Genomic DNA, 14,163 nt, shown 5'->3' with positions numbered 1-14,163 from the left:
TGCCTTGTTTGTTTGTTAGAGCACAGGACATCAGCGCTATCTTGTAATGGCGAATGTGAGGGCGGCTCCCCACACACAGACACAAAAACAAAAATAAAATCTTTGAAAACCTTAGATCCAGGTGTGGTGTTCCACACCTCTAATCTCAGCATTCGGGAGGCAGAGGCAGGTGGATATCTGTGAGTTCAGGGCCAACCCAGTCTGCATAGTGAGCTCCAGGCCAGACACGGAGAGACACTGTATCAAAATAAATAAATACATAAATACATAAATCGATAAACAAATGGTGTTCAAAGCATATGAACAATTCAGATAACTCAACAGAAAAAAACAAACCCAAAACTGATCAGAAATTAATATAGACTTTAGGCTTTTCTTTTTAGAAATATGCAAATTGCCAGCAAACATATGAAAATGTTCAAAGTGACTCACCAGGGAAATGCAAATCGAAACCACGATGAGGTAGCACTTCAGTCCCTTTAGAGTGGCTGTGATAAAATTTTTTAAAAATCAACAAATAATGTTCAGAGAAAGGGGAACTCTCAGACACTGTTAGGACAGCCATTATGGAAATTTATCAAAAAAAAAATAGACGTGACCCAGCAGCCCCCCTTCTAGATAGAGATTGCCAATGGAAATGAAATCAGATTGGAGGGGGGAGATACCTGCATTCTCATTTTTATTGTGTCTCTGTCGACTGTTATCAAGATCTGGAATGGACTGAGATGTGCCTTACTGCAAGAGCAGATAAAGAAGTGGGGTACATGCACACAGTGGAATGTTCACCCATAAAAAGGAATCTTGCCATTTGTGTCCATGTGGTTGGGAATGAAGGGCACTATACTAAATGAAATAAACAAACAATAAAAAGATAATAAGCACTGAAATACAGGTACAAGGGACACAAATTCTGCTCTCTGGTCAGGAAGGTGCCTACAGTTCATAAATGTTTATTATATACTTTATAAAGAACAAAAAGAAGTTCAGAGACTCTCAAGCAAAAACAAGATAACTGTTTGAAGACATGGAATTGTTAATTAACCCGCTCTTCACTGTACACATATATTAAATTAGCATTGTGTGAGCCAAGAGTGGTGTAATTCCAGCCCTTGGGAGATGGGGTCTGGGAGACTAGATGTTCAAGGTTATCAGCTACATAGTAAGTTCAAGGTCAGCCCAGGCTACATGAAACCTAAAACCACGAGCACCAAATAAAAGACAAGATGGCTCAACTATTAAGAGTCCCGGTGGCTCTTTCAGAGGTTCTGAGTTCAGTTCTCAGCATCTCTGTCAGTCAGCTCACAACTTCCTGTAACTCCAGCTCCAGGAGATCTGGTGCCCTCTTCTGGCCCCTGTGGCACTTATCCACACATGACACACGCACACGCATGCAGGCACTCATGCCAATAACAATAATGATAATAATAACAACAATAATAGCAATAATAAATAAACTTAAAAATAAACCTTAACAAATAAAAATAGAAGAGATGGCTCAGCTGTTAATAAGGCTCACAACCAATAAAAGTAAGTCTTAAAAAAGTTATCACTACATACCCCATAAAGATATGTAAACTATAGTGTCAATTTTTTCCCTAAGTTCAATCCTTAATGCTATGAAAAAAATATTTTTGTGGTACTAGAAATTTAAAAAAACAATCAGTTTTATGCACATTAGGCAAGCTGTTTGCTAGTGAGTTGTATACCAAACTCTTAGAAATTCTTAACATGTAAATAGAGTCTTCTATTTTGAATTTTTCTTTGCTGGGTATAGGATTTAATAACAAAAATAACAGAGAGCATTCATCCAGCCCTTCATACTCGCAGACACTGTGCTGTGCTCTGGGAAGGCTTCTCAGGTGACACTTGCGACAGATCTACTGAGCTGTGCCGTTGCCACCACCATTTTACAGTCAGGAAAAGAGAAGCCGAATGGATTGAAATGAGTGGACCCAGGATAACGATGGACAAAGTTAATAGAAACACTTTTCATTTCCCTTTCTGCGTGAGAATTTGACCTTTGTTTGACTTCCTGGCTTTGTTACCCTGGTAACCCAATAAAAGCCAAATGTCAACCATGTTTCTAGGCAACATTACCTAGGATGAGAATGACCCCTGATTGGTCACATATCTGGATGTGGGAGGAGCTGTACGCAGCTGTGGAAACCCTGCTAAGGACCTGTGTTCTGAGTCTTTCTGGGGGGCGATGACTCTGGCGTGTGGGTTATGGGGATCCTGGAAGCTGCACCTCTGGAGACGTGATAAGAAGTGTGCTTTTGTGGGTACAGCCTTTCCCCAGAGTGGTTCCTGCCTGTGCTTGACATAGTTCTCATTTCCTAGAACCAACACTGCCGAGTTCAGATATGCTTTCTTGCCTCTGAGACGCAGACCTGTGCCAAGCAAAGTCATCTTGTGGGCGTGAATGCTCTACTGGAGCAGCGGTTTCAACCTTTCGGACGCTGCAGCTCTTTAATACAGTTCCTCATGTTGTGCTGACCCCCAACCATAAAATTATTTTATTGCTATAAGTGTTATTTTGCTATGTTAGCAAATCATAATGTAAATATCTGATATGTAGGACGTTTACTATGCAATAGCCCCAAAGGGGTCATGGCCCCCAGGTTGAGAACCAGGGTACTAGCCCATAAAAGACTAGTTGGTGTTGGGTTGCCAGTATGATGTCAGTTCAAGCAAAGGAAAGAAGGAGTGGAAGAAACAAGACAGATTGACGCACTGTGATCTGATACTGAGCTTCCATTTGGCAAAGCCTAGTTTTTCTTCTTCCAGTGTCAGACTATTAAGGATCAATGAAAGCACTATAAATAGACTATATAGTGTAAAGACTATAAATTAAAACAAATTTGACTTTTTTATTCCTACCTCCATCATTCTATCCACATATGCCTGCTCTGCCACCCACCAGAAAGTGCTTATCTCATTGGCAAAGGGGGACAGAGCGGGGCTCAGCAGAGGGTCCCCTCCGTGTCATGCTTGCTTTTGCTGCTGAAGTCACCTCTCTCGTCATTCATTCCTCTCCTTACAAGGAATCTTATTTTGGAGCTTGGGTTCCAGCTTAGCGGTGAGTACTGAGCTTAGCAGTGAGCACCCAGCTTAGCGGTGAGCACCCAGTTTAGCAGTGAGCACCCAGCTTAGCGGTGAGCACCCAGCTCAGTGGTGAGCACCCAGCTGAGTGGTGAGCACCCAGCTGAGTGATAAGCACCCAGCTCAGTGATGAGCACCCAGCTTAGTTGTGGGCACCCAGCTTAGTGATGAGCACCCAGCTTAGTTGTGGGCACCCTGATTAGTGGTAAGCACCCAGCTTAGTAGTGGGCACCCAGCTTAGTGGTGAGCACCCAGCTTAGTGGTGAGCACCCAGCTTAGTGGTGAGCACCCAACTTAGTGGTGAGCACCCAGCTTAGCAGTGAGCACCCAGCTTAGTGATAAGCACCTAGCTTAGTGGTGAGCACTCTGCTATTATATGCAAGCCCTTGGGCTTGCTGCTTGGCACTGGGAAGAAAATACCCTTGTGCTATTTTTGTTTTTAAGAGAAAAACTGGAGAATACCAACGTTCACGCATTTCTCGTCCCATATTATCTAACATTAGCATCTTGTTCAGGTTTCTCCATTTCTCGCCATCCATCCTCTTCTCTTTCACAGTTCCAACAGCTGTTGTGACCCACAGATTGTCCCTCTGTCCCTCAGTTTGGGTTGGTTCTCATGCTTTCTCAGCCCCAGTACTCTTGAAGGAGACCTTTGCTGGTTGATAACTTTGTAAACTCTCAATTTGGATGTGCCATGTTTCCTATGATTGGATTGGGGTTATGGAATTATTATTATTTGGGAGATAACATGTTAATATAGACAGCATCATAATATTCATTCTTTTTTTTAAATAGGCAGAAGAATTCCTTAAAATACAAAAAGGGATCAGTGGGCTAACTTTCTCTACTGCTTATTCTAGAAAACCACTGAGTCTTACTTATTTCTCCTTGCAACAGTATGTGTGTGTGTGTGTGTGTGTGTGTGTGTGTGTGTGTGTACACATATGTATGTGTGGTGCATGTGTATGATTCATATGCATGTATATTTGTGAAAATATAAAAGTAAACTTCCACTTTGCCTCCTAAAGGTAGCATAGTAATTAAAATATGATTGTGAATATTTGGATTCTTTTTTTTTTCTCTCTATGTATGTAGCTCTGGCTGTCCAGGAACTCATTACATAGGCCAGGCTAACCTTGAACTCACAGAGTTCTGCCTGCCTCTGCTGGAATTAAAGTCTCTGATTCATTTGATCTATCAGGATCTTCAGTAGCACACACACACACACACACACACACACACACACGAGTTAGAAGGCTAAGTAAGTATTGTGATCCTAAGTACAGTCCTCTGCTGGCTGGCTGGAGCCAGTCATCCTTGCTCCTTCCTCGAAGGTAACCACTGCCAGGAATTCAACAGCACTTTTGTGCTGTCTGCATATTTATTAATTCATAGGCAGCTTGTAGCACTGTGCTATAGGTCTCCAAGTCTGTGTAGCTATTACTATATGTATTCCCTTGTATCTAACTTCTGCACTTACTATGCGTTGGAACTCTAAGTTTGTTGGTAGATGCATCTCTAAGACATTCTTTCTTTTTAGCTGCTACATAATCTTTCATTGTTTGAACAAATCATAATTTGTTCTCTATTTTTTTTCTGTACCCATTTTTGATATAATAAGCAATACTGTAGTGTGTCATTTTGAACTATATATTTTACACCTATTCTTTTAATCACAAATGAACATATTTGTGTCTTTGGAGGCCTGTATTCCAAGGAGAGGTTTGTAGTGGTGTGGGTATCACTTTTCTTAATGTTCAACACTTAATAGGTTGGGAGATGGAAAGAAGGATGGATGGGAGGAAGGAGGGAAGGGGAGAGAGAGGGAGGGGAGGAAGGATAAATTTATGAATCCCTTAACACTACCTGTACTGGTTAATTTTGTGTCTACTTGACNCAAGCTGGAGTTATCACAGAGAAAGAATCTTCAGTTGGGGAAATGCCTCCATGAGATCCAGCTGTAAGGCATTTTCTCAATTAGTGATCAAGGGGGAGGTTCCCTTGTGGGTGGTGCCATCTCTGGGCTGGTAGTCTTGGGTTCTATAAGAGAGCAGGCTGAGCAAGCCAGGGGAAGCAAGCCAGTAAAGAACATCCCTCCATGGCTTCTGCATCAGCTCCTGCTTTCTGACCTGCTTGAGTTCCAGTACTGCATCCTTTGGTGATCAACAGCAGTATGGAAATGTAAGCCAAATAAACCCTTTCCTCCCCAACTTGCTTCTTGGTCATGATGTTGTGCAGGAATAGAAACCCTGACTAAGACACTACCAAACCTTTGCAATTCTTTCTGCGGATCAACTAGCCTGCATGGAAGAATAGCACATCAGCTCTGTCTCGTTTTCCTTCCAGATGTTGAAATGCTTCAGGCCAGTGCAGGGAACCCAGTCTCTAGAGAAAGTTTCTCTCGGCCCACCAAAGACTCGATGATCCGCAAGTTTCTAGAAGGTAAGTTGTCACTGATCAGGGAAGCAAAACTCTGGTGCTCAAGGGACAGGTCGCCACAGACGTGGCATGTGATGACACACCACGGGAGTCATTTATTACGCTAAGTCAGTTGTTCCCGAGAAGACATCATTTAAATTACATGCCAGTTTTTATTTGACAAAGACTAAGTAAGTACCTACAGCAGGCAGAAAGCGCTGTTCTGGATATTGAAACTGGCAACCCAAAGAAAAATAAGACGTGAACCCATAGGAGCCTTGACTTTCTGCTAAAAGAAGGGAACACGCACCCTATTTGCCAAGCAGAGGCAGCATTGCAGGGGTTAAGAGTGTGGCCCCCAATCTATGCTCTCTGACTTCTTCAGTTACCCGGAAGGCCTCAGACAAGGTGTTCAGCTCCTCATTCTCCTCAGCTGTAAAAACGAGATGGATGTGGTCAGAACATCGGGAGACTAAGATCCACCTGATGCACTAAGGTGGCAGGTCACAGTGAGAGTCAAGAATGTTCAGTGACAGTAAGCTTCACCCAGGACCAGGGTTGACAAAGGGTTATAATCATGGCCGCTGTCATTACTATAGGTGCTTTCAGACGTACAAGGTGTCACGCTGTGTAAATAATTGCTTCACTCTGCCCGGTCAGTTATGAGTACGGCGGATATGCCAGTCACGTCGCTGTAGAAGCAGGGTTCTGAGGGCATGAGACTTGGAGGTCAAATGGTTTGAGCAGTAAAGGGGAAGAAAAGCTCTAGTGTAGCGTAGGCAAACCGCAGCCTGACCTACTAATAAAGTTTTATCAGCATTCACCATGCCCATTCATTTGCTATTATTTATGGCTGCTTGCACATTCCTGGTACAGGCTTGAGTGGTTGCAGTAGACTGTTGCCCTGCAGAGCCTGATACACTTACTATCTGGATCCTTAACCCTGTCTGCTGACTCCTGCTCTGTAACTTCCTTTACCTAGGCAGAGGTCTGGGCAGCTATTTGGCAAGTTCCTCAGCTGGCACCAAGAGAGGCATGGATAGAGCAAAGATGGGTTTTGCTGCATAACTTCGTTATTTAGCCTCAGGCTTGCCCTGCGGTCTTCAGCAGTGCTCCAGGCCGAGCTTAAGGGCTTCATGTATGTCACCCGTTCCATGCTTCCTGTATAAGTGGTGGTAACAAATGTGTAAGGCTGGTTGTCTTGGGAACGCAGGGGAGTGCTGGGTCACTTAAGGAGATCAGAAGAGCCTACATGGCAGGTCGGTCCTTGCCAGATTAGGGTAAATTAACCTAAGGCTTTATACATTAGGCGCCACCTCTTTCATTCAGCAAGGTCAGAGGCTGTAAGCAGACTGTAGGAGTTCTTGGCCCCCCGAGGCCGCCTTAGAATATCTCCTTTGACCACGGTCGCACTGTCGTCTATGAAAGGAACGGTTTGTGGGATAGGGCCTAGATGGCAGCCTCCTGTCATCCTGAGCTCATCTGATGCTCAGTTTCCAGCAGTCCTTCATCAAACCTAAAGTCTGTGCAGACCCCTGGTGTCGTGGGAAGGGGTAAGACTCAGCCCTGTCCTGCAGAGGAGTTAGACACACACTCCAAGTGAGGTTTCCTTAGTATGAAAAACAATTCAGTGCAAATAAAAATGTGATGGGTGCCATGGGAACGCAGGGGAGTGATGTTATTTAAGGGAATCAAAAGAGTTTACATGGCAGGCTGGTCATGATACCTCCTCAAGACTCGGTATAAGGGAATGGGGGAAATTGTTTCTTGAGACCTACTACACACTCAGGTCTTTCTGAGCTTGCCAGCCTTCCCTGTGGCCGAGGTTCTCAGATTTCCATGTGCCTGGAGTCCTCTCGAAGGCACAGGCTCATGAGGAAGGCTGAGTAGGACCCAGGAGTTTTCTTCCTTTCAAGTTTTGTGTGACTCTGCTCCTGCTGGGTCAGCTGGTAACTGTGAGAGCCTTGGTTATAAATCTACGCTTTCTGTTCTAAGCTCTGTTTTTTATCTTTAACAATGGAAACTCCTTTGGGTCCCTGCTATGCCCACTTATCACTGTGTTATAGTTGTTAACTATTATGATGATAATAGATAAAAATACTAAAAATTCAAGTGGTGCAACACACACACACACACACACACACACACACACACACAGATGAGACAAAACTATATAGACCTATCTATCTGGTCTGGTCTTCACTGTGTGATCCAGGCTAGCCTCAAGCTCACGGTAGTTTTCCTGCTTTGCCTCCCACCTGCAGAGATTACAGGTGTGAGCCATCATATCTGGTCCTAAAGCAATGAGACGTGTCATCTCTGTCTCTCTCAGTGTCTCTCAGCCCCCCCTCCTCTCTCCCCCTCCGCCTCTCTCTCTTTTTCCCTCCCCCTAGAGTCCCCAGCATTTTTTTCTGGATATATTGATATTGTATACATGTGTCATCTTTTGTGTTCATTCGAAGGTACTATTAGCCCAAGCATTAGCTTTTCTACAGCTGCCTAGACATTTTTTTTTTAATATTAGCCAGTCTTCAGCTTTGAGCTTGGCAAACCTCAGCGCAGGCTTGAGGTTTGTTGCATGTAATGTCTTTTCATGTATTTGAGAACATGTATGCTATAGAACACCAGGACAGAATCGGTGGGTTTCAGGAAGTATGTCTTGCAACTTTGATAGTGTCTTGTTGCTCAGTGGCCTGAGCTCACACCGTTTCTACCAGAAGTTACAAATGGATCTAGAACACTTTTCATGCAAAGTATCACACAGAAGCTTTACCTACACCACGGATAAAACTGGAATCCCTCTCAATCCCTCTCCTCCGCCTCTGTGTCTATCTCACGTGATTCTAGAAGCATCTCTTGGCATTCTGCAGCTCTGAAGACTTTGGGGGGTGGGGGCCTACAGATCTGCCGTCTGTGACTGAGAGAAAGGAGGCATAGCTAAGACAGGTGGCCTGAGCCCAGCTGTCATGACCCTCATTCCACTCATGTGGCCTTCAGACAGTCAGTCACCAGTAACATTATAAAGAGTTCTAAGCAGAGTTAACTTTCTGCTCCCAGTGAAATGTGGACCCCGGCACAGAGCAGTACCTGACAGGTATACACTATTTGTTCAAATCATTAGTTACTGACTTTAAATGGCATAATTGGATCATGATGGGAGAGGCTGAGAAAGGGGTCAGAGTTCATCCCGTCGGGGGTCCAACAGCTCAGACTGAGTTCCTCTGAGGTGACCTTTGGCCTCAGGTAACCTGTTTCCTGTCATTTGGTTCTGTTTTGCTTCTCTAGTATATTTTGTTTGTAGGAAACCTGGTGTCTAGGGCAGGACTAGGCATTTTTCCTGAAAATTATTCCTCTTTGGGCAGCAGGAGCCAAGGGAATGGTTCTGATTATCTGTGGGCACTGGCAGAATGGGGGAGGGCATCACAGGATTCCTGATAATGCACAGCTTCCCAGAAAAAGTCTTCCCTACAGATGCCCTGCCTGTAGATGTTGCTAAGGAAGTAAATCCTACGTCTATCTCTTCTCCACAAGTCTGCCCCTCTCATGGCCTCTGAAGCCAGGAAACTTTCTCCTTCTGTAGAAGAAGAGATCTCTGCTTGCCATGACACTGCAGTAGGTCCAAGATTTCCTTGGAGTTCCATGAAGTCTGCCGAGGCCAGGGAACCACTGGGAGGAGAGGCAGGCTGACGGTAGGAAGGCTCAAGTCTGCCACACGGGACTCTGTCTGGTTCACATTCTACCCAGAGCTTATTTGTCCCTCCATTCTAAGGATGTGACCGAGCATGCACAGTATAGAATGTTCTGTGTTTGCCTCTAGGACAATGTGGAGGGCCAGGGCCAGGTCCTTCCCTCTGCAGCTGACAGACTAGGGAGGGAGAGAGGCAGGGAGTCCCCATTACGTCAGGGCCACAGAGCAAAGGAATGAAAGTCAGGGAGCATAAACAGCAGCTCAGTTAAGAATGGGCGGTCAGCATGGCCTCTCTGGGGAGTCATAGTGTGACTGAGACTTAGAGGAGCGGGGCTTGGCCTGGCACAAGGTGTCACTAAGAAGATTCTAAGCTGAGGGGCAGCCTTCTCCAAGCAGGATGAGGAACTGAGGCAAGAGCCAGCGTGTTTAGAGACGGTGACAGACAAGTGTCACGAGAGAGCCACTGTTGCCCTGTAGGGTATTTAGCAGCTCCACCAGGATACTTCACTTTGTTACAGTTGGACAGCCTTTCCCAGAGTTCCCTTCTCCGAGTGTGCGAAGGGTTAAGATAAGCGTGTACTTGGAAAGTTACCTCGAGGGCAGAGTCCAGGAACTCTTACTTCCTAATGAGTGAGGTTCAGCCTGGCCAATCCTCTGGACACCAGGAAGCCAGAAGCAACCCCTCAGCAGCTCAGAAAAGATGCAATGAAAACAGAATTCCCAACAAGTCACTGAGCTGTGGCCTCCACAGGAAGGAGACCAAGCCCTGGTCCTATACCTCAAGCAGGCACTGCAAGAGGATCTGTTGACTAAATGGTGTCGATCAAAGAAGCAGATCACTGTAGGGAACACAGGGGTTGTGGGGTGCTGGTGGACAGAAGAGGGAGGCAAGCTTCTCTCCTCAGTGGTTTTGTTTAGTGGGGGGCAGTGTGAGGGTGTGAGAAACAGTAGACAGTTGGAGGGAGGGATAGCTGTAGAGTTAGCTTTTCTGGGTACCAGCCCGGCTCTCAGAGTCTTTGGACATGTTATTTAAATCCTCAAAGCTTCAGGATTTTTCTTCGTGTGGAAGCTGAGGTTACCAGTAGTAACAACACAACGGGTTTATTAAAAACCAGATGCAAGAATCATGCAAAGAAATGACCGGAGAACCATGCTCAGCTAAGAGGAGCCATACCGTGTAGCCATTGTGGAGAGGACAGGGAGATGCTGACATAGCCGGTGATGAGGATGCAGGGCATCATCATTCCAGTGCTGCTCGGACACCAGGAAGTGGTTCTGGGATTCCTCAGCCTTTGCAGTTAGGATTCTAGTTGTGAGATCGAAGCAACCGAGCCTGTGGCTCCTGTCCTGGGCTGGGTGGGTAGCCAGTGAAGGAGACCTTGGTATTCTTGGGGTTGCTTTCATGAGTTCTGAGCAAATGGCACAGGAGATATCCCAAGGGAAGCCTTTGGTCACAGGTTGTTCCTTTGGCAACAGAGAACATTCGCTCGGTCTTGTGACCTTCAGGCAGGCGATTTCCTGGACCAGGGTTCTGTACCCAATCCCCATTCTCTGTGTTTCAGGTAACAGTGTGAAGCCGGCCAGTTGGGAGAGAGAGCAGCACCACCCCCATGGGGAAGAACTCTATCACACCGTGGATAAAGATGAGGCCTTCTCTGTGGACCTGGCCAACAGGCCCCCTGTCCCTGTGCCCAGGCCAGAGGCCAGCGCTCCTGGTCCCTCCCCACCGCCTGACAATGAGCCATACATTTCTAAAGGTAAGTGCGGCCAGGGATGGTGCTCAGCGGGGGCTTCTGAGAGCCTCAGCAGGAATGTCCCGGTTCCCTGGCTTTCTGAAGTGTTGCTCAGACTGTCTTTTGGATGATCACCAGCCAGGGCAATAGGTCATAGGTCATAGGTCAGCACGAACTCTGGAGCTAGACCAGAGACAGTGGTTAGATTCAGTGCTGCCTTAGGTAAATGGGAACCTAGTACATTTCCATCTCATAACTCGTCCTGTCGTCACCATTCATCATTTTAATGGCTGGTACTTGTTGAAATCTACCAGGAACATGCTTCGCACTTAATTTTTTACAATAGCCTTTCAGGTAAGGGCCTTGATCCCCATTTTACGGATGGGAAGTGGAAGATCAAAAGGTCAGTCACAACATAGCAGTGCCAGGGCTTAGCCCCAGTGACCCTGACTCCACAGCCGATATTTTAGCCACTAAATCAGGCTGTCTGCTTACCCACGCTAATGAAAGCTGGCAAGAATTTAGTTTGACTTCTTCATGATTTTTCCTGGGATGCCAGTTAGAGATAAAAGGTACATTTATTACACTCCAGGACTTGATTTTATTAATTTGGTTTTATGCTCAGTATGAGCAAAACTGCCAGCTCTGAACTCTTATTTGGTTTTGTTTGAAACAGGATTTTGACCAGGCTGGCCAGGAACTCCCAGGGCCTCTGCCTCCCAAGGGCTGGGATTACAGACATGCACTGCCACCACCCACTGTCATCCGTTTTTAATAGCGTGTATTGTGGAAGGTGTGATGGGGCAGGTAGCACCCAGCCAGAGCCTCAGGTGACTGGGTTGGAGCTGTTGCGGGAGAACTCTGAAAGGCACAGTTGTGTGTTCACCCGGTGATGCAGTGGTAATTTGCTTGACAACCCACCATTTACTGCTTCACCCACTTCCAGTCTCACCTCCATCACCTCCTGTGGCAGTTAACCCTTTCATTGCTGTGACAATGCAACTTAGATAAGACGAGGTTTTCTGTGGCTCGGGGTTTGAGGGTTCAGCCCGTCACGGTCAGGGAGGGGATGTAGCAGTATGAACAGTGGAAGCTGCAGCGGCAGGAGCATGAGGTCATGTGGTGTCTGCAGTTAGGAGGCAGAGACACTATGGGTCAGCGCAGCTGTATTCAGTCTGGGACACCAGCCCGTGGGATGGTGCCACCCACGCTCAGGGTGGGTCTTCTCTCCTCTGTTAAACCTTTCTGGAGATGCCCTCATGGGCGTATCTAGAGATGTATTTTCTTGGTGATTCTGAATCCAGGCAGGTGGACACTTCCTGGACTTACTGCTAGCAATCAAATCCAGCTTCCGAGCCCATAAATACACACTGGTGACTCCTAAGGGGAGAGGAGGTGGCAGCCCATTGCAGAGAGGCAGCGGAGACGAGCAGTGTAACAGGGGCAGTGGCTAGGAAGAGATGTATCGCTTGTAAAATTAATTATTGTGTTATAAATACAAAGTGAGTTAGTCCGGCAGCTGTATTTCCTTACTTTTGCTAGTGCTCAATAGCCGCACAGAGAAACCTCAATACTGGGCAGCGTTGGTTTATAGTAACCTCCTGTGCTTACCTGACCACCTCCCTCCCCATCTCATTGTGCTTGCATATTATTATTGATTCGGATCTTTGGGCTTCAGATGTTTTGTTTTGTTTTGGTTTGGTTTGGTTTTTTTCCCGTGATGTCTTCTCTGACCCACCTCCTTGTGGCCAATCTGAACCTCCCTCTCTCTCCTTCTCTCCTGTCTGGTATAAAGCTTTCCCCCTATTCTCTCTTCAGCCCAGCCATTGGGCGATCAGCATTTATTGACCAGGCAGAGAATAGATGGTAAGAATTATTCACACAAAGTTGAGACAGGGATTCTAGACATAAGCATTACAGTGCTGTGTCCAGATTGAAACAAGAGATGGGGGCAGAGAAATCAGCATTTGAACAACACAAGGGTAACCTTTGCACAGTGCACACAAACACACCTACAATCGCTGACTTCTTTCTGCCCAAGTACCTTACCCATTAGGGCTTTAGTTTCCTTATTTATAAATGGCTATCATGATAGTGTGAGTCTACATTGATGCATGTCCTGGTAGATGACAGTATTCTGCTACAACTTTGTTCTGAAGGCCAGATGAGATATGACGTAAGGAAATACCTTTAAACCGTGAGACACTGAAGAGACGTCACTTGGACTAGTTAGCATGACATCACTACCCCACTGGTGTCCATCTCAAAGCTTAGAAATGAATTATGGCAATAAGGACTAATGGTGCATGTTTACACGTAGCAGGTTGTGCTCCAGGCACTGGCTACTCTCTAGCCCTTACTTAGTTCCCATGGCAACCCAATGCTTGTAGTCTTCACTCTACATAAGAAACAGGAGCATGGAGAAAGTCAAGCTTGTCATCCAAGCTCATATGACACATGAGTGGCGGGGCTGGGGTTTGAACTGAGGGTGTCCTCTTCAGAGCCCAGGGAGCTACCACCTACAGAACGGTTCACTTTCCGATCTCTGTTGTTCTGTGCCTGTTCCCCACCAGGGGCTTCATCTTGGTCCCTCCGGAGGGAAACGCTTGACCCGTTCTACCAGGTAGAGTTCTGCTAATTTAGGGTATGGATTGGCCTAGTAGGTGCCTCCTCTTGTTCTCTAGCTGAAGGGTCTCCACAGATGCTTCTTCTGAGGATCCTGGCACACTTCCCTCCCTCCCTCCCTCCTCTCCCCTCCTTCCCTTCCTTGTATGCAGTGTGTGCCAGCGCGTGTGTTTGTTTGGATGCACTTGGAGCTAAAACTGGGTGCTGGGGAGCAGTCCTTAATTGTTCCACCTGTGTGTGTGTGTGTGTGTGTGTGTGTGAGAGAGAGAGAGAGAGAGAGACAGAGAGACAGAGAGACAGAGAGACAGAGAGACAGAGACAGAGAGACAGAGAGACACAGAGCATCTCTCTTTTAACTTGAGCTCACCACTTCAGCTATTAACGAGCAAGCTCCAAGACTCTGTTCATCTCCAACTCCATAGTGCTGGGATTATTGATGTGAGCCACCATACCCAGCATACATGCGGGTGCTGGAGAGCTCATACCTGGCACGCAGCAAGTGTTTTTACCAACTCAGCCATTTCTCCAGCCCCCAGACCCTTTCTCTCTCTCTCTCTCTCTCTCTCTCTCTCTCTCTCTCTCTCTCTCTCTCTCTCT

The 14,163-nt window shown here is 46.3% G+C and overlaps 1 protein-coding gene across 1 annotated transcript in view; it reads left to right on the top strand.

Annotated features, from left to right (window-relative positions):
* Positions 1-14,163, top strand: part of Pik3ap1 (phosphoinositide-3-kinase adaptor protein 1) — a 113,758-nt gene that overhangs the window by 72,195 nt on the left and 27,400 nt on the right. The window contains exons 9-10 of the mRNA XM_021211878.2: positions 5,449-5,544; positions 10,771-10,965. Of these exons, the coding sequence (XP_021067537.1) occupies positions 5,449-5,544; positions 10,771-10,965 (291 nt within the window). The remainder of the gene's footprint in view (positions 1-5,448; positions 5,545-10,770; positions 10,966-14,163) is intronic.

The sequence above is a fragment of the Mus pahari genome, chromosome 1 (assembly GCF_900095145.1).
Source record: "Mus pahari chromosome 1, PAHARI_EIJ_v1.1, whole genome shotgun sequence".
NCBI classification, from domain to species: domain Eukaryota; kingdom Metazoa; phylum Chordata; class Mammalia; order Rodentia; family Muridae; genus Mus; species Mus pahari.
Note: the sequence above shows the minus strand (reverse complement) of the source record. Positions and strands in the feature narration are given on the sequence as shown.